Source organism: Stegostoma tigrinum, chromosome 22, assembly GCF_030684315.1.
Source record: "Stegostoma tigrinum isolate sSteTig4 chromosome 22, sSteTig4.hap1, whole genome shotgun sequence".
NCBI lineage: Eukaryota > Metazoa > Chordata > Chondrichthyes > Orectolobiformes > Stegostomatidae > Stegostoma > Stegostoma tigrinum.
Window position 1 is genome coordinate 32,042,292 of NC_081375.1, and position 22,973 is coordinate 32,065,264.

General features: G+C 39.4%; 1 protein-coding gene across 6 annotated transcripts in view; it reads right to left on the reverse strand.

Moving 5' to 3' along the window:
• LOC125463480 (alpha-1,6-mannosylglycoprotein 6-beta-N-acetylglucosaminyltransferase B) overlaps window positions 1-22,973 on the reverse strand; it is an 875,834-nt gene that overhangs the window by 315,155 nt on the left and 537,706 nt on the right. For all 6 annotated transcript variants that reach the window (XM_059653747.1, XM_048554765.2, XM_048554763.2 and 3 more), the window contains one exon: window positions 19,558-19,727. In XM_059653747.1, the coding sequence (XP_059509730.1) occupies window positions 19,558-19,727 (170 nt within the window). The remainder of the gene's footprint in view (window positions 1-19,557; window positions 19,728-22,973) is intronic.

The window sequence follows — 22,973 nt, forward strand, 5'->3', positions numbered from 1 at the left end:
AACAAAAAAAACAAGCATTATATTGATTTCAAGTGCCTACTCCAAATGTTACCTCTTTCTGCAATGTCTCCTCTTATAGATGCAATCAAGTGGCTCTAACATAGGTACAACTTTCAGCTTTGAGCCCATGGACTCAAGCTTCAGGATTTGCAAAAATAATCTATTTTAGCACTTGATTATATCATTGAGGAACAGCTGAATAATTGTAACACTTCAAATTCAGATGAAAGTTGTACAAAATTCACAGTTGTGTGTGCAATCCTATATCACTGTTAGAAACAAAAGAAGTCCATCCTTTGCATTTCCCAAAATATACCCGTCAACTAACATTGCCAAACCGAATAATTGAATTATATCACCGCTGTTTGCAGGAACTTTTTACAAATTTGGCTTCGATAACAAGAAAATGTTTTATTGGCTGGGACACACAGAAATGTACTCAGGATACAAAAGGTGATAGATAAAACAAGTAATTTCTTTTACTGCAATGACCATTTTGTAGGAAGTGTTTGTGTGATGTTGAGTTTGATAGACTATTGATTTTTGAATTGCATCATTTGATTTCAACACCTGGGAATTTTTTAGACTAAAGTAGTTCTGAAAAGGGAAATAACACTGACTTAAAATGTTAGAAGCAATTATCTGACCATGTAGTACAGCCAAGCTTCATGAAACCAATGTAGAATAAATCATATTACAACAGAAAGTGCTGGAAAAGCTCAAAAGGTTTGGCAACATAAACGGAGAGAGAAACACCTAATTTTTTTCTGAGGCTCAGATCCTGCCACCACACTTGCAATTATCAAACTTAGAAACAATGAACTCAGCCATGGAATTACAAACAAGCTTGTATTGCAAACGGAGATAGTAAGACTGTCGATGCTGGAGTCAGCGATAACACAGTGTGGAGCTGGAGGAGTACATCAGGCCAGGCAGCATCAGAGGAGCAGGAAAGTTGACATTTCAGGTTGGGACCCTTCTTCAGATATTTGCAAACAGCTACTTTTGGCAGAGTAGGAGAGACAGATTTTTTGTGATCGTTGAATTGAAGTTGGAGGAAATTCTCTCTCTGTGTCTGACGAAGGAAAATCGGCCAGTGACAAGATAGATTAAAAGTAAATATCAGGACATCTAGAACTTGACGGACCACTGAATTATTTACTGCAGTTGATGATTCAAGACACCAGCTAAACAATATGACCTTAGGTTAAAACTTTACAACTCAAGGACACCAAGAGGACTTGGGTCTATATATTCTCATCACTTTAACTTTGTACACTTGTGCATTTATGCTTGTCACATCTTTATTAATTTTCTTGGCATTAGCAAATAATAAAATTGCTTTTACTTTCACTCAAGAGCACCTTGACTCCCTACCGCTTCAATAGAAATGAGTGAGCTACATTTTAGTTGGAGAAAGATAAATCCTCAAGAAAACAGAAAGTAAATCTTGGTTGCAATTGAGCAGAGAGGTTGAAAAGTGGGAATTCAATTCATGCTTCGCACTGCCGTGTACAGTAGCATTTTTGAATTACCTAATTTCCTGTCTCCTATGATTAAAAACATCTTGCCTTCATCTCACAAAATTCAACTTCTGGCTCTGAAAACAGGACATTATGAATTGAATATTCACTGTCAATAATGGCACCACATTTCTTAGCAACCATGCCAAAACTCTTGACATGTCTGTTTTATCCTGAGGGAATTGAAGCTCAAGATTTATACTTACCGTTATCCTTGTTCATTCTGGTATGATATGCTATCTTCCTTCTTGCCTCCAATGCTGGTTCTTTTTACTGCATCTGTATCATCATCACTGGATTCCTCTAGCTTATATTTACCTTGTACAGAGTTCCCTGCAGCAAGTTACCCTGTAAACACATCTTGCTTATTACAAGAGTGTAGCCGAGTGGGATAACCTATGAGAACTGTTTTCTATCCTTCCATAGTTCAATTTCCACTTTTAAACTTCTGACTGTCTTATCAGAGCCAATGGATTGAGTGATGGTATTGTGATTAGCCTGGAATGGTACATATTTGATACTGTTCATGATGGGTCCATATGGCTTTTGTTTCTGCGTGTTCTTAGCAAATAAATTTATCAGCAACAAGTATTGTTGTGTAATGGCCTTGTTGTGGATGTGTGTCCCTAGATAGTCAATGCAATCACTGAGGGTTATCATTCAGGAATGAATCAGAGGAAATCACAGTCATGCTTTTCATGACCTCATTCATTACTTTCAGATCATGGAATCACACTAGTAATTTTCTGAAGAGTGCTCCCAGAAGGTAAAGTTCTTCTCCACTTCTAAGTTGAGTCTTTTGCACCTTAGTTTTTGATCAGTTTAAGGCCTGTTCATAAAGTTTTATTTCTGGTTGCAAGCCCATTGTTAATGCAATTTTATGGAATGAATCTTGTCTCATCAGCAGTTAGTATTGGCAGTTTCTTGTCAAAACTATTGACCTAAAACTTTATGAATCCTCATTTCTAAATTGGCGAATTCTGTCAGTTTCACTGCCATTGCTACCACAAAAACTTGCCCATTTTGGATTGCTGCAATGATTATAAATTAGTGAAAAAAGGCATAAAATCTATTATATGATATTGTTACAATTAAACATTTAACAGAATAGGTTAGTCTACAAGCCTTGCTTCAGGAAACTTTAACAGTGAAAGTGTAATTCATACAGAGCTGTGCACTATCAGCAAGTTTTCAAATTATGCTGAAATTTGACAGGAACAATATATACCCTTAGTGACACTTCAGGCTATTTCACATTGCATTCAGTAACAGATGGTCAAATAAACTGGAACAGAATGGATGCGCAATTTCATAAATTTCAACTTTTGCTTGGTATGGTTTTTAGAATCCATAAATGTTAATTGTTGATTTTAAACATTTTTTTTGCATCGTAATATTTTGTCACACTTTTATTTTTCATTTTCTCTTTAATTGTAAAGAAATATAGTAATTACTCTAGCTTATAAAATTTGATGTTGTTTAATAACTTTTAGTCCAAATAGAAGGTCTAGTAGCAGTAAATGATTAATTTAAATCTAATGAATAGCACATTCAGAATGCTGGACTTTATAAAAGAGCCATGCCTTAAATTGCTCCCTTCAATACAAGGTCAAATTGAACGATTTGGAAAAGACCATGAGAGCTCTAACTAAATCTGTCCAGAGACAAGTCAATGAAATCTGAATACCATGGGAACAGGAGCTAAGTCAAAACTTATTCAAGATATAGTGCAAACTTAGTGCAAGAACTTTGACACATAGGAGGAGGCAGTCATTTTCGCTGCATACAAGCGCATGAAATAAGGGTGGAAACTTGGGCTCCCAGGAGTAGGAAACAAGATAGGTTAATTATGTGGAAGGCATCAGGTTCCTAGCAGTGGAATGAAAGTTCTCTTAAATATTACGTTCTTCGTATTATAATGCTGTTTTTATTGCTCCACAATTACATAATCAACAAATTCTTAAGGAGCAACAAATTGATACAGGTCAGAATGTTTCCAGGTTCCGTTCCAAGTCCTTGCTGAATAAGCCCTTAGTTAAATTGTAAGGTACTATGATAGCCAATGATGTTCTCTAAAACAAAAACAAAGTCATGCTCCCTAGACTTAAGGCACAAAGAGGAATCATAGGAAGGCTATCTAGGCGTTTACACAGAGTGTTTAGAAAGGCAGGAGGGGAATCTTAATTGGGCATGAGGCCAAAATTAAGATATTTGAAGGCCGGCAGGTCAAGAAGGTGGGGACGAAGCTAGTAAAGGTGAGTGTAGGTTGGAAGTGGAGATGGGGATTGGTCAGTGAGTTGGGAGGAGCAGATAAGCCGGAGGGAAGACGGGCAGGTCAAAGAGGCTGGGATGAGAGGGGGGCTGCTGGTCTTGGGATGAGGCTGGGGTGGAGAATTTTAGCCTCCACCTCCTCCCAAAACCTCAGATTCTCTGGCCCCCAACACCTTATCTTCACTATGGATGCCCAATCCCTTTATACTTGCATTCCCCATGCAGATGGTCTAAAAGCCCTCTGCTTCTTCCTCTCCTGCAGGCCCAACTTTTCCCCCTCCACCGATACCCTTACCTGCCTAACTGAACTCGTCCTTACTCATAACTACTTCTCCTTCAACTCCTTCCACCTCCTACAGATGAAGGGGTGGCCACAGGTGCCTGCATGAGCTCAAGCTATGCCTGCCTCTTTGTAGGATACATGGAACAGTCTCTTTTCTGTAGCTACACTGGACCTAAACCCCACTCTTCCTCCATCACATCGATAACTATTGGCGCTGCCTCGTGCTGCCTCAAGGAGCTTGAACAGTTCATCAACTTTACTAACACCATCCACTCCAACCTCAAGTTCACCTGGACCATATCTGATACCTCTCTCTCCTTCCTAGATCTCTCTGTCTCCATCTCTGATGACCACATCGAAACTGATATCTATTTCAAGCCGACCAACTCACACAGCTACCTAGACTACACCTCCTCTCACCCACCTTCCTTCAAGAATGTGATCCCCCACTCCCAATTCCTTTGCCTCCACCGCATCTGCTCCCAAGATGAGGTGTTCCACTCCTGGGCATCCCAGGTGTCCTCCTATTTCAAGGACCGCAGTTTCCTCCCCTCAGTGGTCGAAAATGCCTTCAACTGCATCTCTTGCATTTCATGCACCTCAGCCCTCACACACCCTCCCCGCAATAAAAACAAAGACAGAATTCCCCTTGTCCTCACATATCATCCCATTAATCTCCGGATTCAACGCAACATTCTCTGCCACTTCTATCACCTGCAATCTGACCCCACTATGAAGGATATATTTCCCTCCCCATCCTTATCTACCTTCCGGTGGAACCGCTGACTCCATGATTGCCTCATCTGCCCCACACTCCCCACTTTCCCCACCCCCTCCCCCGGTACCTTTCCCTGCAACCGCAGGAAGTGCTGCACCTGCCCCTACGCCTCCTCAGTCACCTCCATCCCAGGCCCTAAAAAAATCTTCCACATTAAACAGATGTTCACCTGCCCATCCACTAATGTGATATATTGTGTCCGCTGTTCCTGATGTGGCGTCCGCTCTTCCTGATGTGACTTCCTCTACATCGGGGAGACCAAGAGGAGGCTTGGAGACTGCTTTGTGGAGCACCTACATCCGGTTCGTGACAAACGGCACTTCAACTTCCCCTCCTACTCCCTGGACGACATGTCCGTCCTGGACCTCCTCCAGTGTCACGACGATGCCACCCAGAAACTGGAGGAAACGCACCTCATTATCCTCTTTGGAAGCTTACAACCCAATGGTCTCAATATGGACTTTACTAGAGTCAAAAACTCCTCACCCCCAAAATCAATCCAAGACTAGCACCCTTCTCTCATCCCCACCTCCATGACCTGTCCATTTTCTCGCCCACCTATCTTCTCTGCCCACTTCACTGACCAATCCCTATCCCCACTTCCTACCTATACTCACCTTTACTAGCTTCACCCCGCCTCCTGGACCTGTCCGTCTTCTCTCCCGCCTATACACTGCATTATCTACCTGCCATCACTGTCCGCCCCTCCCTATTTCTTTCAGAGCTCCCTTCCCCTCCTCCATTTCTGAAGAAGGGTCCCAACCTGAAACGTCAGCTTTCCTGCTCCTCTGATGCTGCCTGGCCTGCCGTGTTCATCCAGCTCCACACTGTGTTATCTCAGACTCCAGCATTGGCAGTTCTTACTACCTCATAAGATTTTTGAAGTTGGACTGAATTTTTGGTGTTAAGTTCTCAGAGCCTTTCTGGTAGGTCAACCTTACGATCAGGAGATTCTTTCACAGTATTTAGCACATTGTGAATACTCGTTAATACCTCAGGCCATTGGAGTTTTGTTTACATTCACAAACATGTGAGAAAAACATATGTTCACAAATCAAAATATATATATGAACTGTGTAACTGATGGGGTTGACTTCCTCCTGCAAGCACAGGACAGTGCACAACTTTTCAGCAGCTTAGGTCTTTCATATCAAAGGCACTTTTTTGCTTAAATGGTTTCAGTCTAAGGGAAGAAAACTGTCCAGTCAACCCAGCTCATGTCAACATAAAAAATAACAGGAGGCGGTCATTCAGCCCCTCAAACCTGTTCCCTCATTCAACATGGTCATGTCCAATCTGCCCCAGACCTCAACTCTTCTTTCCTACCAATTCAGCATAGCCCTCAACTGTCCAAAATTTCAAGACACATCCTTACCTCCACTTTAAATATTTTTAGTGATCTAGGCCCCATAAATCTCTGAAGTGGAGAATTTCAGACATTCACCACCCTCTGGGAAAAGAAATTCCTTCATTTCTCACTTTTAAATAAATATTGCCTTATTCTGTAACTACATCCTTGAGTTTAAAACTCCCCCACTAGAGGAATCATTTTTGTAACATTTACTTGTTCCAACACACTGACTTCTATCTGTTAACCAATCCTCAATCCATGTTAATACAATATCCTCAATAATGTGAGCTTCTTTCTTGTGCGACAATTTTTTATGTGGCACCATTTTAACTGGTTTGTGGAAAGGAAATACATCCACTGGTTCCTCTTTATCAAGTCTGTTATATCTTCAAAGGTCTCCAAAAAATTTGCTGAAAAAGATGTCCTTTTCACAGAACCAAGTTGACTCTGATTGTAAGTTTTTTGAAATGTCTTGTTATTTCTTCCTTGATAATGGACTCTAGCATTTACCCAATGACAGATTTTGTTAACTGGCCTATAGTTTCCTAATTTTCGGCTCCCTCTCTTTTTGTCACATTAGTGGTTTTGTAATCTGCTGAAATCCTACTTGAATCCATTGAGTTCTGTAATATTTTGACCAATACTTTCAACATCTCTGTAGCCACTTTCTTTAAAATCATTGGATGTAGACCATCGGTTCCTGGTGACTTGTCTGCCTTTGATCCCATTAGTTTGATAAATATCTTGTCCCTCATGATAAATCCTTTTACAAGATCATTTCTCCCAATAGCACTTTTGTTATCTGTTTTGTTTGTGAAGTTTATAGTGTCTTCCACTGTGGAGACCAGCACAAAATATAAGTTTAAAATACCTATTCAGGTACCTAGCCTTCAAGAACATGGAAGAAAAACAGAAGAAAATATGTGCTAACAACGGAATCTCTGTCATCTCTAAAGCTTGACTCAAAATCCATGCTAAAGTTTGAAGAATTGGCATGATATTTGTTACTGATGTCTCTTCACCCTCGAAAAACCTTTTGAAAAATGCCCAATTGTTTTAAAAGTGCCATCAAAACTTTAAATGCTTCATGACTAAATGTAATAAAACTAAATATCTACAAGTTGTTGAATCAAATACATTTTGTCACAAACTCTTGCAATTACATAGGATGAATCTTATTTTCTAAGTCACTTGTGAATTTTGAGATGCTGACTGCATTTCTAAATACTGCCTTTGGGAAGAGCTTTAAACAGTTAAAAAAAATTCAATTGTAAATCAGGGCTACATAAAATTCTTAAAACTTTGTACAACATTTGATTTAAGGTATTTGCAGCAATGCAAATTGGCCAGTAAAAAAAAAGTGACTTTACTGAGCTCCCATGGATTCCACATTTTTTAGTGCTATCAGAGAACCATGAAGAGGTAACTTTATATAGCTTCAGCCTTACAACTATTTTAGGTCAAATTTGGAATATTTATTGTTATAGGAGTATTAGTAGATCAAATCTTTCTCCATTAAGTAAAGTTTTACGTGTGTTATATGAGGAATTAAAAGAAAAATGAATTAAAAATTCAAGAACAATCATGCAAGCTGTTTTGTGCATTTTGATGTGGAGGTGCTGGTGTTGGTCTGCGGTGGACAAAGTCAGAAGTCAGATGACACCAGGTTATAGTCCGAGATAACAAGTTGTAGAGCTGGATGAACACAGCAGGCCAAGCAACTTCAGAGAAGCAGGAAAGCTGATGTTTTGGGCCTATATAGTCCAACAGGTTTATTTGGAATCACAAGCTTTCAGGCTGCTACCCCTTCATTAGGTGAAGTGACGAAGGGGCAATGTTCCAAAAACTTGCAATTTCAAATGAGCCTGTTGGATTATAACCTGGCGTCATTTGAACTCTGACTCTGTGTATTTTGAGGATGTGTAAAGCTCTGCTTTCCTTGAATGACTTGTTAAGCATAGTTCTGCAGCTTAGAAATGGTACCTGAATTAAATGGACATGCATTATTTGGTCTGATTGAATGCCACAGGTAGGACTTCAGAAAAAAAGCCTGAGCATGAATATTTTTCACTACATCAATAAGACATAGAAAGAGAAGTCAGCCAATTGACCCTGGTCAACCATTCAATGAGATCAAGCCATTGATTTGTTGATCTAGCTAAAGAGACAATTGTCAGACTGCTGGACGAATCAGGAAGGCAGGCACCTCATGAAACCAACAGTTTCAACAAGGATATCACCCTGAAACTGCTGGATCTGTGCCTCACAGCCTGCTTCACCTTCAATGACTGTATATTCAAACAAATCAACAGAACACCAATGGGATCCCAATGTCAGGACTGATTGTAGAAGTGGTGATGCAAAGGTTAGAATGCACAGTGCACCCACTATACAATCCAAACTCTGGGTCCGCTATTTAGATGACACCTTCATGATTATCAAACCCATGAGGCTAGAAGAAACTCACCGACAGATAAACATGCTCACCAGAATAAAATTCACATAATGGAGGAATGTGAGAACAATGGGGAACTCCAGAGCAGTGTATACAGAAAGACCGCTCATACGGCCCAGATACTTAATTACATCAGCAACCACCACACGGCCCATGAACGGAGCTGTATGAGGACATAACACACTGCAGCAACCTGGAACTGCTCAAAGCGGAGCAGCAGCCCTTACATGGAGTTTTTAAAAGGAACGGATACCCAAAAAGCACGACCTGCCGTTACCTCTGTGACAGTCCGCAGCAGGAAGACACAATGTGGCCAGACACACCAGTCACCCTACTGTACATCAGAGACATATTAGAGATGACCACAAGACGACTCAGGGCCCTAGTTATCACAGTAGCTCACAAACCAACAATGAGCCTGTGACACTTACTGACGAATGTGAAGGATCCCATACCCCCAATCAATAAAACTCAAGTAATATTAAAAATACTGTGTAGGGACTGTGAGAAACATTACATAGGCCAAACTAGAAGAAAACTGACAATAAGGATACCCGAACACCAACTAGCCACCAAGAGACATGACCAATTATCACTCGTCTCAGTACACACGGACAAAGAAGGGTGCAAATTCAACTGGGACAACACATCCATAATAGCACATGCCAAACAAAAACATGCCAGCAAATTCCTGGAGACTGGCATTCCAACTGGAACGTCATTAAACTGGATTTGACATACAAACCACTGACAAACAAAACTGGAAGTGATGCCAACCACTCCAGCAAAGCAAAACATATAATTAACAAATGGAACAGAACACCAATGCTTCACGGGAGGCGCACTGACAATAATACCTCGCAGAGTGACAAAATTGGCTCAGCGAGGAAGCCTATAACTTCAATCTCTCTTTATGAGAAAACACCTCTGTACCTAGGAGCATTCTCTGCATAACTTCCAATGTCAGCATCTATTTCCTTAGATATTTTCTAATCAATTTGTTCAGAGATGCTATTGAACACCTCTGGAGTGAGTGGAGCTTGAATCCAGGCCTCTTGGCCGAGAGTTAGGGACACTACCACTGCACTGCAAGAGCCCCTTTTCTTTCCTCAGATAACAACATCAATGAAGGGATCAATCAATGACAAGTGTTACAAAATAAAGCATGCAATATAAGTACCACACTTCAATTTTAAGAGAAAGCATGAAACTAGGCCAATCCTTTCTAATGCACAGAGAAACGTCCTCTTATTGACTTTAGGATTGGAATAGAAGAAGAAGGCAAACCAAAGACGCCTCTCATGTAAGTACCTGCCACTTTAGCTATTATAATCCTTCAGTTGTTCTAAAATACTGGAGCCAAATTTTAGTCCACTGTGGGCAGAAATAGTGGTGTGCAGGTGGGGAATTTCACAGACTATGAGCCATTTCCCCAGCTTGATCCTGGACCCAGTCCACTTTCCACGAGGCAGGATGGCAGAGACAACAGGGTCATTTGGATTTAATGGTGGAGCTCCAAAGATGTGAGAAAATGCTTGGCAAAAAAGCCTGTTGAATTGTACCCAGTCCTCAGGAGCACAATGAAAAAAGAATTGTTAATTTGCAGATCCAGGAATTAACAAATTTTAAATATATTTTTGAATGATCAATTACCTAGTTCTCTCATGCCACTGTATTACTCGTTAATGAGTAATAGATAGTCACTGTGCTTATCATTGATCATTCTTGGCACTGTCCTTCACCTCAACAAAGACTTTACAAAAATGCATAACTGCTTTAACAACTCAGTCTAAACTAGGGATACCACAGAAATCTTTGAAAAGTCAACAATACTGTTGATCCAACCTTGCTTAGAATTTGTGTTCTGAGGCTGTCATTGCTCACTGTAACTAATCAAACGTAGACAGGAATTTCCACGATTGCACCTGCACAACCAAATATAGAAAACCAGGAAGTCACTGCCAAACATTTTCTGCTACTCCAGAAGCTTTGTTAACACATTATATGAATGGGGGTTTGCTCGCTGAGCTGGAAGGTTAGTTTTCAGATGTTTTGTCACCATTCTAGGTAACATCATCAGTGAGCCTCCGACGAAGCGCTGGTGTTATGTCCCGCTTTCTATTTATCTGGTTAAGCGGGACATAACACCAGCACTTCGTCGGAGGCTCACTGATGATGTTACCTAGAATGGTGACGAAATGTCTGAAAACTAACCTTCCAGCTCAGCGAGCAAACTCACATCCAGAACCTCAACCTGAGCTACAAATCTTCTCAAAACACATTATATGAATTCAATACTGCCAAAAAAAGTCTTTGGCATTGAAAGTAATTTTTGCAGGTATGGAATTTTAATCCTTCAAATCCTACTAGATTTTTAAAAGAAGTGGGCAGAATTTAATATCTGTTGGATTCCATCTGGAAGGCTGGCCATAGAGCAGGGCTGGAGGATGCTAGGTGGAGCCTTCTTGATTTCAGCACTATCCCCAATTAAGTCAGAGCGGTAAGAATGGTGAAGGCCATTTTTGTGCACATGATATTTAAGCACCAACATTCATTCATGAACATACTCTCTTCTGTGGTCACTGATGGATCAAGATATTTGTACTATTAGCCACTTTGATTTTCACCAATAACTATGAGTAGTTAAGGGGAGACAGTGGCCTTGTGGTATAATTGCTGGACTGTTAATCCAAAAACCCACATGATGTTGTGGGGACCTGGGTTCAAATCCTGCCATGGCAGATGGTGGAATTTGAATTCAATAATATATCTGGAATGAAGAATCTAATGATGACTGTGAATCTATTGTTGATTGTTGGAAAAACCCATCTGGTTCGCTAATGTCCTTTAGAGAAGGAAACTGTCATCCTTACCTGGTCTGGCCTATGTGTGACTCCAGGCCCACAGCAATGTAGTTGACTCTAGAGGTGGACAATAAATGCTGCCTAGCCAGCAATGTCCTCATCCCATTAATGAATAAATAACAGTATTAGGCAGCATTCTAACCAAAACAAAAACATACAGTTAAAGTGTCCCAAATCATTTTTGATAAAGGATCTGCGCTTTGCAAGTTTAATTTTTAAGTTGTTGCTGGAATTGCTACATGTTTTCATAGTTTCAGCACTTGCACATTTCTTTTTCCTGCCAAAGCTCCAGTCATGATTTCATGCATTGAAATTGTCTATGCTTCAGTGCAAGGGGAACTGGAGGAGAACAGGAATGAGATTGAGGAGACGATGGTGCTTGGAAGTGATGTTGATATTAGTATGATAATAAGCAAACATCACAATAAAAGAGGATTCTGCATAGATGCCCAGCCACTTAATAGTTAATACATCTAAGTAAGCATTTAAAGCAAACACATTAGCCAAATAACATTAAAATGTGTTCATTTCAATCATAACCTTACACATGTCTGCACAATTTGTAGCTCTTAAACAGTTCCAGATTTCGTTCATTTAGTGTCATTGATATTCAATAGAATATTTCCAGTGTCATTAGTTAACCGGTAGTGCAATGGAAGGGTTTTTAGTTTGAAGATTTTACAAAGCATCAGCTTGGTCATGAAAAGCTGCTTTGCCTTGTTCTCGAGAGCACAAGTGAAGGAAAAAAATTTGCACTATCAATGTGAATGTTACAATGAGCTACACTGACATGTTCTGCAGAATGTATAATGGGCACCAAAAATGTGCACCAAGGTGAGTGAGTGTGTATGTTGCTGGGAATTAGTGTGTGACTTGTAGCGCAGACCCCTCCAAAAGATAATTATGTCCAGGACCATGTTGTTAATGAGACCACCTACAAATGCAAACAGATTAAAGAGCTGGAGTCCTGCTGCAAGAGCAACACTTTTACTCTGTCAGGTTGCATCACATTGCTGATACAGCTCATCATCAGGCTCTCCAGTTCCGTGAATTATGGTTCTAAACATACTTGCCATTATCTTTAGCAGAATTTTCACATATATTGCTTCTAACCTAGTCAGGCACCTTGTCTTGCTGATTTATTGATCTAACCACTCAAATGGGTATAATCTTCAACTCATCTTGATGGTTGAATTGGTTTCATTTCTGGCAGAGTTTGATACATAGCAATATGTGGCATAATTTTCATCAATCAAAGATGCACAGTGCAATGCTGAACAAATAGTTTTTCACAAATAGTTATTTACACCTATATCTGCAATTCAAGGATGACAAAAGGATGCTCATTGCATTTATGAATATTGCAGTGAGCATTATTACAATTATCAAACCCACGTAATGCTTATCAAAGGGATAGTGCCATAAAACTATTAGAATTAAATTAAAATATCAATTCTTCTTTTAAAGCAGGGGAATTAAAATCAGATCCTGATAGTTTAAATCCAAGATTTTAGAGGGTTTTCTTGATATTGGTAAGCATTAAAGCATTAAAGACAATTAACCAATGATTAAATCAATACTAAAGACTCCAAACAGATTTTCATAACTCCTGCAATCATCTGTTGGATTTGTCAAGATTTGTGAAAGCAATAAATTCTGGACGGAGCACTGAGGCCAGACTAATATAATTCTTTCCAGGATGTGAAACTAATATTTTCTGTGTAGGCAGCTTCAGTAATCTTTCTCTTAGCAGCCCTTCATAATTTTTTTTGTTCTATCTTGTTTAACGTGCTTGTTGCTACCAAAGAGGCTTTTCTCACTTTTTGTTTCAATGCGATGCCAAGCAACTGCATTTTAAATAGGTCTATTGGCTACTAGCCTTTTTTTTTAATTCCAGCAAGGTTTCAGCATAAACTCTACGCCTGATTCTTAACATCAATAGCAAATATTTATTATTAGTTTTTTTAGCTTATTAGATTCCCTACAGTGTGGAAACAGGCCCTTCGGCCCAACAAGTCCACACCGCCCCTTGAAGCATCCCACCCAGACCCATTCCCCTATAACCCACACACCCCTGAACACTATGGACAATTTAGCATGGCCAATCCACCTAGCCTGCACATCTTTGGACTGTGGGAGGAAACCGGAGGACCTGGAGGAAACCCACGCAGACACGGGGAGAATGTGCAAACTCCGCACAGACAGTCACCCAAGGCTGGGATTGAACCCAGGTCCCTGGTGCTGCGAGGCTGCAGTGCTAATCACTGAGCCACCGTGCTTATTTTGAATAATTTCTCTCGGGACTTTTTTTTCACCTGCACACTCTGCACTTGAGAGTTAACATTCAAATATGCAGGAACATCCTGAGCTCCACCAAATTAGAGTTATAATACTTGATATTTATAAACCATTATGCAGATTTCTGATGTTCCTGGAATTAATCACGAACTGCTTTTGCTAAGATGTTGATCGTTTTATCATTTACAAAATAATTGCACTGCACCTCACGTGTTTAATATTGGAAGTGTCATAGATGCAAAGTGCAATTAGTATTGTAGTCTGGCTCAGGTTTCAAATCAGAAGTGGCCTTTTAAAAAAAGATACTTAAAAAGGAGATATAAACCAGTTGCTTGCTGCTAATTTGCTCTGACCTAACTGTACAGGTCTTAATCCAACAAGTGGAGCTGAAATTTTATGAGGAGATGCCAATCAAAAGGCAGCTTTCCCAATTAGATGCTAATTGGCTTCAGGAAATGGCTTCTTTGAGCATGATTATATTGAAAGATCTTGAACATAGGTCTTAAAAGAACAGAGTTAAGGGAAGAGAAACATCACTTCAACAGCCGAACTTCACAGCTGTTCTGCCAAACCGAGATTGATAGTGAGCAGCACCACTTGATATCAACAAACTTAAAAAAAAATCCTTTCTGGCAGCTGTTCGAATGTAGACAGTCATAATTGGTTGGTGCTGTGTAATGCTGATCATATGACTATTTAGGCTTAAAATTGTTGAACCATATTTGAATCCATGTTTTTTTTTCAATGAAGGACAATTTACATTTGGGCTCCCATAAAGTGGACTGAAAAGCTGTTTGAATTAGAACCAGAATTAGTCCAGATTAATAACAGTTCCACCCATTACCATCCCGGTGTTCGGATCAGTTTGGATAGCAGTATTTAGTGGAATACTGATGGTTTGACCATAAAATGAAATCAGATCTGATCTTAAAACTAAAAACTACGGGTGTTGGAAATCTCAAACAAAATCAGAAATCACTGGAAAAGCTCAGCAGAATTGGCAGCATCTGGCAGATTCTGAACAAGGGTCACGAGATCCGAAACGTTAACTCTGCTTTCTCTCCACAGATACTGTTAAATCTGCTGAGTTTTGCCAGTAATTTCTGTTCTTTTTTGCTGCAGAACTGATCTTAGGGGTGGTTTGCTTTTGATATAATTGATTTTGTGTTGGTAGTTTTAATAGTCAAAGTTCTTTTTCTTTTCTCATCTATTATACTCCTTCTGGAGAATAGAACAGCTTGTACTTCACACTCGACTCTGTACATATCATATATTCCACTTAATTTTACCCTTTTGTAACACATTTGAGCACATCAAAATAACTTCCTTCTGAGACGTATTGTCTTTCCTTCCAGATTGAAAAATCAAAGAACAAAGAATTGTGCAGCACAGGAGCCTCCAAGCCTGCGCTGCCATTTTTTACCCTTCCACACTAAAACTGTCTTCACTTACAGGATCCGTATCCTTCCAGTCCCTTCCAATTCATGCATGTGCTTCCTGAATGCTATTATTGTGTCTGCTTCCACCACCTCCTTTGGCAACACATCCCAGGCACTTGCCACTCTTCGTGTGAAAAACATGCCTCGTACATCTCTTTTCAACTTCCCCCCTCACACCTTGAACCTTGGTCCACTAGTAATTGGCTCCTACACCCTGGGAAAAAGCCTCATATTTTCCACTCAATCCATGCCATTCACAATCTTAGAAACTTCTATCAGATCACCCCTCAGCGTCCCACGTTCCAGTGAAAACAAACCAATCCATCCAACTTTTTCTAAACCCTCTCCAAAACATCCACATCCTTCTGGTAGTGTGCTTACTAGAATTATACACAAATCCTGCTTGGGAATGTTTTATGTGGCCAACAAATCCAATTCTCTGACTAGAATTAGGACTGAGCTGATTATTTGGAAGGCCTACCCAGCTGGATTGTGCAGGGCAGGCTCATTTAAATATAATTCACACATTTCAGCCACACAGGTGGTTTTAGGGTACATGGGTGAGGATTCAATTCTGCAATAAGTTTTATAGGAATACAGTTGAGCTGACACTGGATTGTTATGTATTCTTTTTCTATGATGTTGTAAACTTGCAAAACAAAATTGCTGTTAAGATGAAATGTGACCGATATCATAACATGAGACAAAGTGTAAATTCGTTTGGCTGTGCAACCTTCCCCACACCAGAAACTTTTTACTTGCCTGATCTCCAGAACAGGTCTTCGGTTAGAAAATAGCAATCTTTCTGCCAACTCCATCCTGCCTTTTTATAAAGAACAAAGAATAAGGAACAATACAGCACAGGAACAGGCCCTTCGGCCCTCCAAGCCTGCGCCGCCACATTTTACCCTTCCAAACTAAAACCCATTGTCACTTACAGGATCTGTGTCCTTCTATTTCCTGAATCCTATTTGAAAAGGGAAATCCCAACATTCTAAAGTAGATTATTTACTATTCTCTTCGGGATCTCTTTAAAGACACTGGTCATTTTGCAGGCAATTCTATTTGCCATCCACAATGTAGCTTTAAGACAATCATTGATCGTTTAAGATATCCCAGTGACAGAAAATTAGTACCTTTGCTACTTGAAATGGGAGCAGCGTAGTGCTAAGGAACTAACTTCTCTTAATAGTATTAAGCAGGCAGGGCAAATAGATCCACAAGCATAATTTTGGGTCTTAAATTCCAGAACAGCAACTCAATGAATCTGCTCTAAGTGACATAAACTGCATTTGCTTGCGCCAAAGATGTAAATCTAAAAAAGATGTGGGGAATGAATGTTTGTATTTAAATAGGTAATCCAAAAGTACGGCTGATCTTGGCTCTTGAGCATCATTTAATTAGTACCACTGTTGAGATTTTAAAGTTTGGGCACTTGTGCTCTTGAACAAACCATTAAAGGGAAGATATAATCAGGATGCATTAAGCTGGAAAGGGAGCATTATGACAAAGGACACAATCAGGATAGGGATTGTCTAACGAGTTGGGAAGAGGTTGGAAATCAGTAGCTCACAGATTTCATTTGGGGTAAAGGGAAGTGCATATTGACATTTCAACTCCCTATTCAAGCCAGTTTATATTTTAAAACTTAGTTTTTTTATATTTGAGAGTATGCATTATTTACTTTCCCATCTTACGGATTGCTTGCACAGAAAAAGTTTCTCTGAGAGAACAAGGCACTTGCTTCAGGCATGGGCAGGGAATGCCTACGATGGTGTCCACAGCAACATGGCGAGAAAGTCGATTCAAATTTATAATGAGCGCATAATTCTCACCTACCATATTCAGCTCCATTTTGCTGCCAAAAGAATATGTCTCATGGTTGAATTTCTAATTAATACACAAGTCAGCAGCTCTGATTCAGCCAGAACGGGTGGGAATATGTCGAATCATCAGAACTGGATGGGAAGATTGAATGTTGGGCTTTCCTGCACAGTGTTGACTCACACCAGGAGCATGACTTTACCGACAGGTTCCCTGTTCCTTGAGTTTAACTTGGCTAACCAACTTTCTTACAATAGAGTGAAAATGATGGAGAAGAGACTAGGTAGGCCTAATCCACAACCTCAGGGAGAAGGAGATCAATCCCAGGCATGAGTTGGATCTGGTTCCAAGGTCAAAGAAGTAATTGCTTCCAAATGAAAGGGTGGGTTTTCTGATTGTTGGGTGTCTGCAGCTATGGGCAATCCCATTGGAAGAATGGTGCTAATATGGGGACCATTGATTATGGTGGCAGGGAGTTTCTGTGTGTGACAGCAGTACATTGAGGTAAAAGGCTCTTACTCCTCCTAGTTCATGGGGTTTGCTCCCCAGGGCTGTCTTTGCATTGCTGGTATCACGTTGTTATCCAAAACCTAAGTGGTTACATTCATAGGATCAAAACTTAGCCAAGCAGATTAAATCCAAAGACCCCTGCCTCATTGCTATATCTAAAATAATGTCAATACCAAAATACCTCTTGGGAGTGGATTTGCTACCCTCCCATGTACCCCCTGAGCTAAGTCTTCAGCTTGTAGGAAGTAAGATTTGAGCTGCTTTATAAGAGTTTTCTATCTGTTGCTTGCTAACCTAAGCCCATCAGTCTCACCATGTAAAAATTCTTCCATTTCAAAATTAAACGCTTAAAATTCTGTTATTAGAATGGAAACAGTAGCTCCTCGAGTTTCGCGGGTTGTTTGTGGGGTTTGGTGGCAAACTAAAGTTTTTATACTTACAATTACAATTCTGGTAAGCCTGTCTACTGTCTTTTGTTAATTTGTTGTTTTTAATAAATAGAGTTGAATACCAATTTACAGAGAAGAATCAAAAAGTTTGTGTGGATTCTGAAAGCAACAGTTGTGCCTCAACTTTCAGGTCATTAGTTCCTCAGCAAGAACAATTTCCAATATTATAGTAAATGCTGTATCTATATTCCAAATAAAACATTTAATAGTGTTTCTATTAGCACTGTACCTTGGATTGATTGCAGCAAATATTCTTGGAACATAACAAATAGTTAGACAAGGGTCACCCAATGTAATATTTTACTTTCTCTGCCATTTCCCTCTACTGCTCTACAAACTTAAGCTGAAATTGTCAACAGTTTTCTAAATACAGCAAGTGGTGGTCAGTTTTGGAGCTCCACTCAAGCAATCTTTCCCAATGGACTTGCTTTGATTAGTTCTTGGAGTAATGGAATGAGCTAAATTATGTTCTTATTTGATGTCCACTCAAGTGAGTTTGGTATGCAAGGCAGCAGTCTGGAATTGGAATGCAAGCTAATTTTTCACTACCCACCCAAAAGATGCTAATGGTCAACTGAGATCAGTTAACTGCAGGTAAATACTGGACTTTCCTTCTCTTTAAGACTTTATTAATTGCTGGATACAATAAGAGAACCTACGTTTCAGTATTTTATAAGCAGCTTTAAATATTAAACATTTCTCCATGCTAATGTGATGTTAGCATTTATTCTATTGTTTATTCAACTATTCATAATTCTCAGAAATCATGCAGCAATAACATATGGCAATGGTTTCACTAAGTTTCACTTATCAAGCCAAGACAGATAATATAGGGTTTTATTTTCTCAAGCCTATGTACACAATATGACAAGATGAAAGCCAAATAGGTAAACCACAGATTACAGCCACTAAACAAGGAATATGCTCAGCTCTAATTTTTATTTCTCAATGCAAATCATGTGTGATAGAAAAAGTATTACCAAATGTTCACGTTGAAAAAAAATGGAAAAGCACTGTCACTCAAAGAAATTCATTCAAAAATATGTTTAATTTATTACATTAAACAGAAACCTAATATTATACCAATGATAAGCCTTCCTTCATCCCACATTTGTTGTTTAATCTCAAATGTAATGTGGAGGTAAAATGGGTTCAGGGTACAATATTTACTTTTTAATCTAAGCTAGTGATTAACAAACACCTTCAGACTTCAACATTATCTGGAAATGCTGGTTTGAAGCACTCAAAAATAACGTGGAATTTCTGAAGAAACGGTTAACTCTGTCTTTGACTCTGCAGATCTTACCTGACCTGTTGGTTATTTCCAGTTCGCATTTTTGGTTTTATTTTGGATTTTCAGCACCTAAGCTATGTTGCACAAATGCTAACAGACTTGAATAGATATATAGAGCCTGTACAGTTGAACAACAGATCTCCATGTTTTAGAATTTGAAACAAGCATTGCAGACACAAACCTTTCAAGTCAGTATTAACGTGCAATAAATGCAGTACCTTTGTAGCTCCCTTAAAGTAGCGGAAATTTTCAAGCTGTGGCCCAACACATACAGAGTAGCTAAGATATCAGCCCATTGAACCAACTCGCCCAGTGGGCCACCTTTCGATACCACAGGGCTGAAGACATCGCCTGCTTCCTCTGTCAAGAAACCCAGGTGAACCAAGATCTGTGAAGGATAGAAATTCCACACAGTAAGTTTTCAGAGATTTTTGAGCTAGGCAGATGTTAATTATTCAATTTAGCATTAGTTAATCAATGTGAGTCAGCAATCCAGATCTAATCTATGTAATTTCTGCTATGATTTGCTTTTCTAGAGAGCTAAGAGTTGAAGGGTTCATGCAACAGTGAAGTTCTGAGCTGAATCACTGAGCTGTGCTGCCATATTTCTTGGCTTTTATTTCACAGTATCCTCATTCACGTGGCACAGAGATTGACAACAGAGGTCATTGCAAGTCTAAGTTTACACAATAATTAATTGAGAGGCCTTTATGTTTCATGTTTATTGCTTCAATTTTGTCTGTGTGCATTTTTTTTTGCATTGTACTAACACAGTTGTGAATATTCAAGTACAATGCAAAGTATATCACATTCACCACTGCTTGAATTGTACAACTGTCTTGCCTGTATTGATCAGTAAGGATCAATAAACTGTTAATGACTTGCCAATTTAATATAAATAAGCATGTTAAAGAGGGATTTTTATTTGATATTTAAGTTGCAAACAGAATACAGTAGTAACGAATAATGGTTCAACAATATTGCAGATTATTGAATATGCACAATCAACCATGTACAGGAATAGAAAATATTCATCTTGGTTTTAATGAAACATTTGCTAAGCCATTGTGCAGGTCTGCGATGCAATAGTTGGAATAGCACCACCTAGCTCTTACAGGCACTAATATTTCATTTTGAGAGAACATTTCCCTCCCCCAACATCCACCCCTGTTTCCCCCTGCTTTGAAGGAGATAGAATTACACAAATTTGGCTGTATTGCAGGCCTCAGAAATGAATAATTAGTAAATACAAACCAAACTCTACAGTCAGAGAGGAAGGTAAAAAGCAGTGTAGTAACAGCTGGGATTCTACCCACTGGTAGTCAATCAGAAAATGCTTTTGTCAGATGCCTGGAGGCTCCCCAGCCCCAGCCAAACATGATTCATCTGGGGAGAATGGAAGGAAGGAAAGAAATTCTTTAGAAGGAAAGAGTTATCTTTGTAAAAAAAAAGAGGATGTAGTTTTACAGCTAAATTGTGTGATATGTAAATTAGATTAAAAGCGCCACCATTGGAAGCCTTGAACTACGTAACATTTCAAAGTACTCAATGTGAGTTATAAGTCACTGAGTAGATGAATATTGGAAATCCTTTTTACAGTACTATTTTCTATTGCTGCATGGTTTGTGGCTCCAGATCCTATTGTGCACATTGGAGAGATGGTTATCATGTCTCTTCTTGGTAATGTGTCACCTGTAATTTGGCCTCCTAGAAGTGACTGCTTGCCTAAAATTGTTTCAGCAAAGTGTTATATTTACAAAGTGTTATGTTCTACATATTACTGCTCTCTGCAAATATACCTCTCACGAGTACAAACTATTCCAGTCTTACATCACATTCTCTTCACATAACTGATGTTACAGTCCATTCATCACTACCTCCTGGATGTAACCATTCTCCTTATGTGACACGACTGACAACCATCACTGAGAAACATTACAAGATACATACTGCCATCCCACATTAATTTTCCAATGTATATGTGACCAAACACAGATATTAATATATAACTAGTCAATTCAGAGTAATATTGCACATGGAGACATGACCAAATATAATTTCAAATGGAGAAGAATAAGATAGTGATTTATGCAGTTAAATATGAGTAACTGTTGTGAGGTGAAACAGGGTTGAAGTGGGGGGACTGGAAAAATTAAAACAGGGTACACAAATACAATTTAGTCATTCTGTCCTATTTTAGTCAATACATCATTCTGATATTTTTAACTATATTTTAAATAGCAAACCTCATTGCAACCTGCAGGACAGAAACATAGGGTTGTGTGGGGCACAGCAATTCCACCGCCCTACACTCTCAGGAGGTAGGAGACTCAAAACTGCCATGCTACAGCAGCATCACCGGGCAGATGGTGAAATATTACAGTGTGACATATTTCCATATATAGTTTCTATTTAAATATGGGAGTGGAACATAACCAAAATTTGACTGGAAGTGCAATTAGCTGGAAAAATTTTAATACATAGTCACTAAATTTTTGTTCATGTACAAAAGTTAATAAAATCAAGTCTTATGCTTTAAGTAGTGACAGATTCACACCAAAATTATCCTTGTCTTGCATATTGATATTGACTAACAAAGACACAAATACACAAGAAATTATAAACTGCCCCTAGACTATTTCAGTCCTCCCCATTTTTAGAATCATAAAACAGATCGACAGAATCATGAAATAGGATAGTACGGAAGGAGGGCACACCTATTTCTATGAAGAATGTGCCATTTATAAAGACCACATCTTTTTGGGCCAGCACGGTGGCTCAGTGGTTAGCACTGCAACCTCACAGCACCAGGGGCCCAGGATCAATTCCAGCCTCAGGTAACTGTTTGTGCGGAGTTTGCATATTCTCCCCGTGTCTGCGTGGGTTTCCCCCGGGTGCTCCGGTTTCCTCCCACAGTCCAAAGATGGGTGGGATGCTCCAAGGGGCAGTGTGGACTTGTTGGGCCAAAGGGCACACTGTAGGGAACCTGATCTTATATTTCTCTGTTTTGTATTGTGAACCAAAGTAGGAAAAGGCTTGCTTTACCCAAGGACTGTGAATCGGTTACAGTAACAGGACCAGTTGGGGAGACCAGGATTTATCAGCACGGTAACAGCTCTCTGTCTGTTTCTAGGACAGGTGGTCATCTTGCATGTGGAAAATATAGGAGCAGAAGGCCTCCAGACTGCAGCATCTGTGCTTTCCTGCTCTCCGTAGTGACAGAACTAAAACTTTAAAGTCAGCAAGCTATTCTATCTCCCTACTTACAACAAATTGTTGCCTCTAACCAGTAACTGAGAAGACAAAAAAAAAGTGCCTACCACCATCCCCGATCCTCCAGTCATGTTTCCAGCAAAGAATTGAAGGACTTTAATATGACAATTGGAGGTCAGAAGGACTTGGAAGAAGCAAAAGCCTCACCTTATTGAATCTTTGGATTGGTGCTAGTAAAGAGTTTTCCCCATATCTTTACCTCCACCCATAATAGCCAGGTTTGTTAGATAGTCTAATCATTAATTGGTATTTCATGTTTTTGTTTGCCTGTCACTAGAATTGATTTATTTGTAATAAATAACAGATCATGTTAAGTAAAGAAACCTGGTCAGTGTTTTCTATTAACTTAAATCAATCAGAC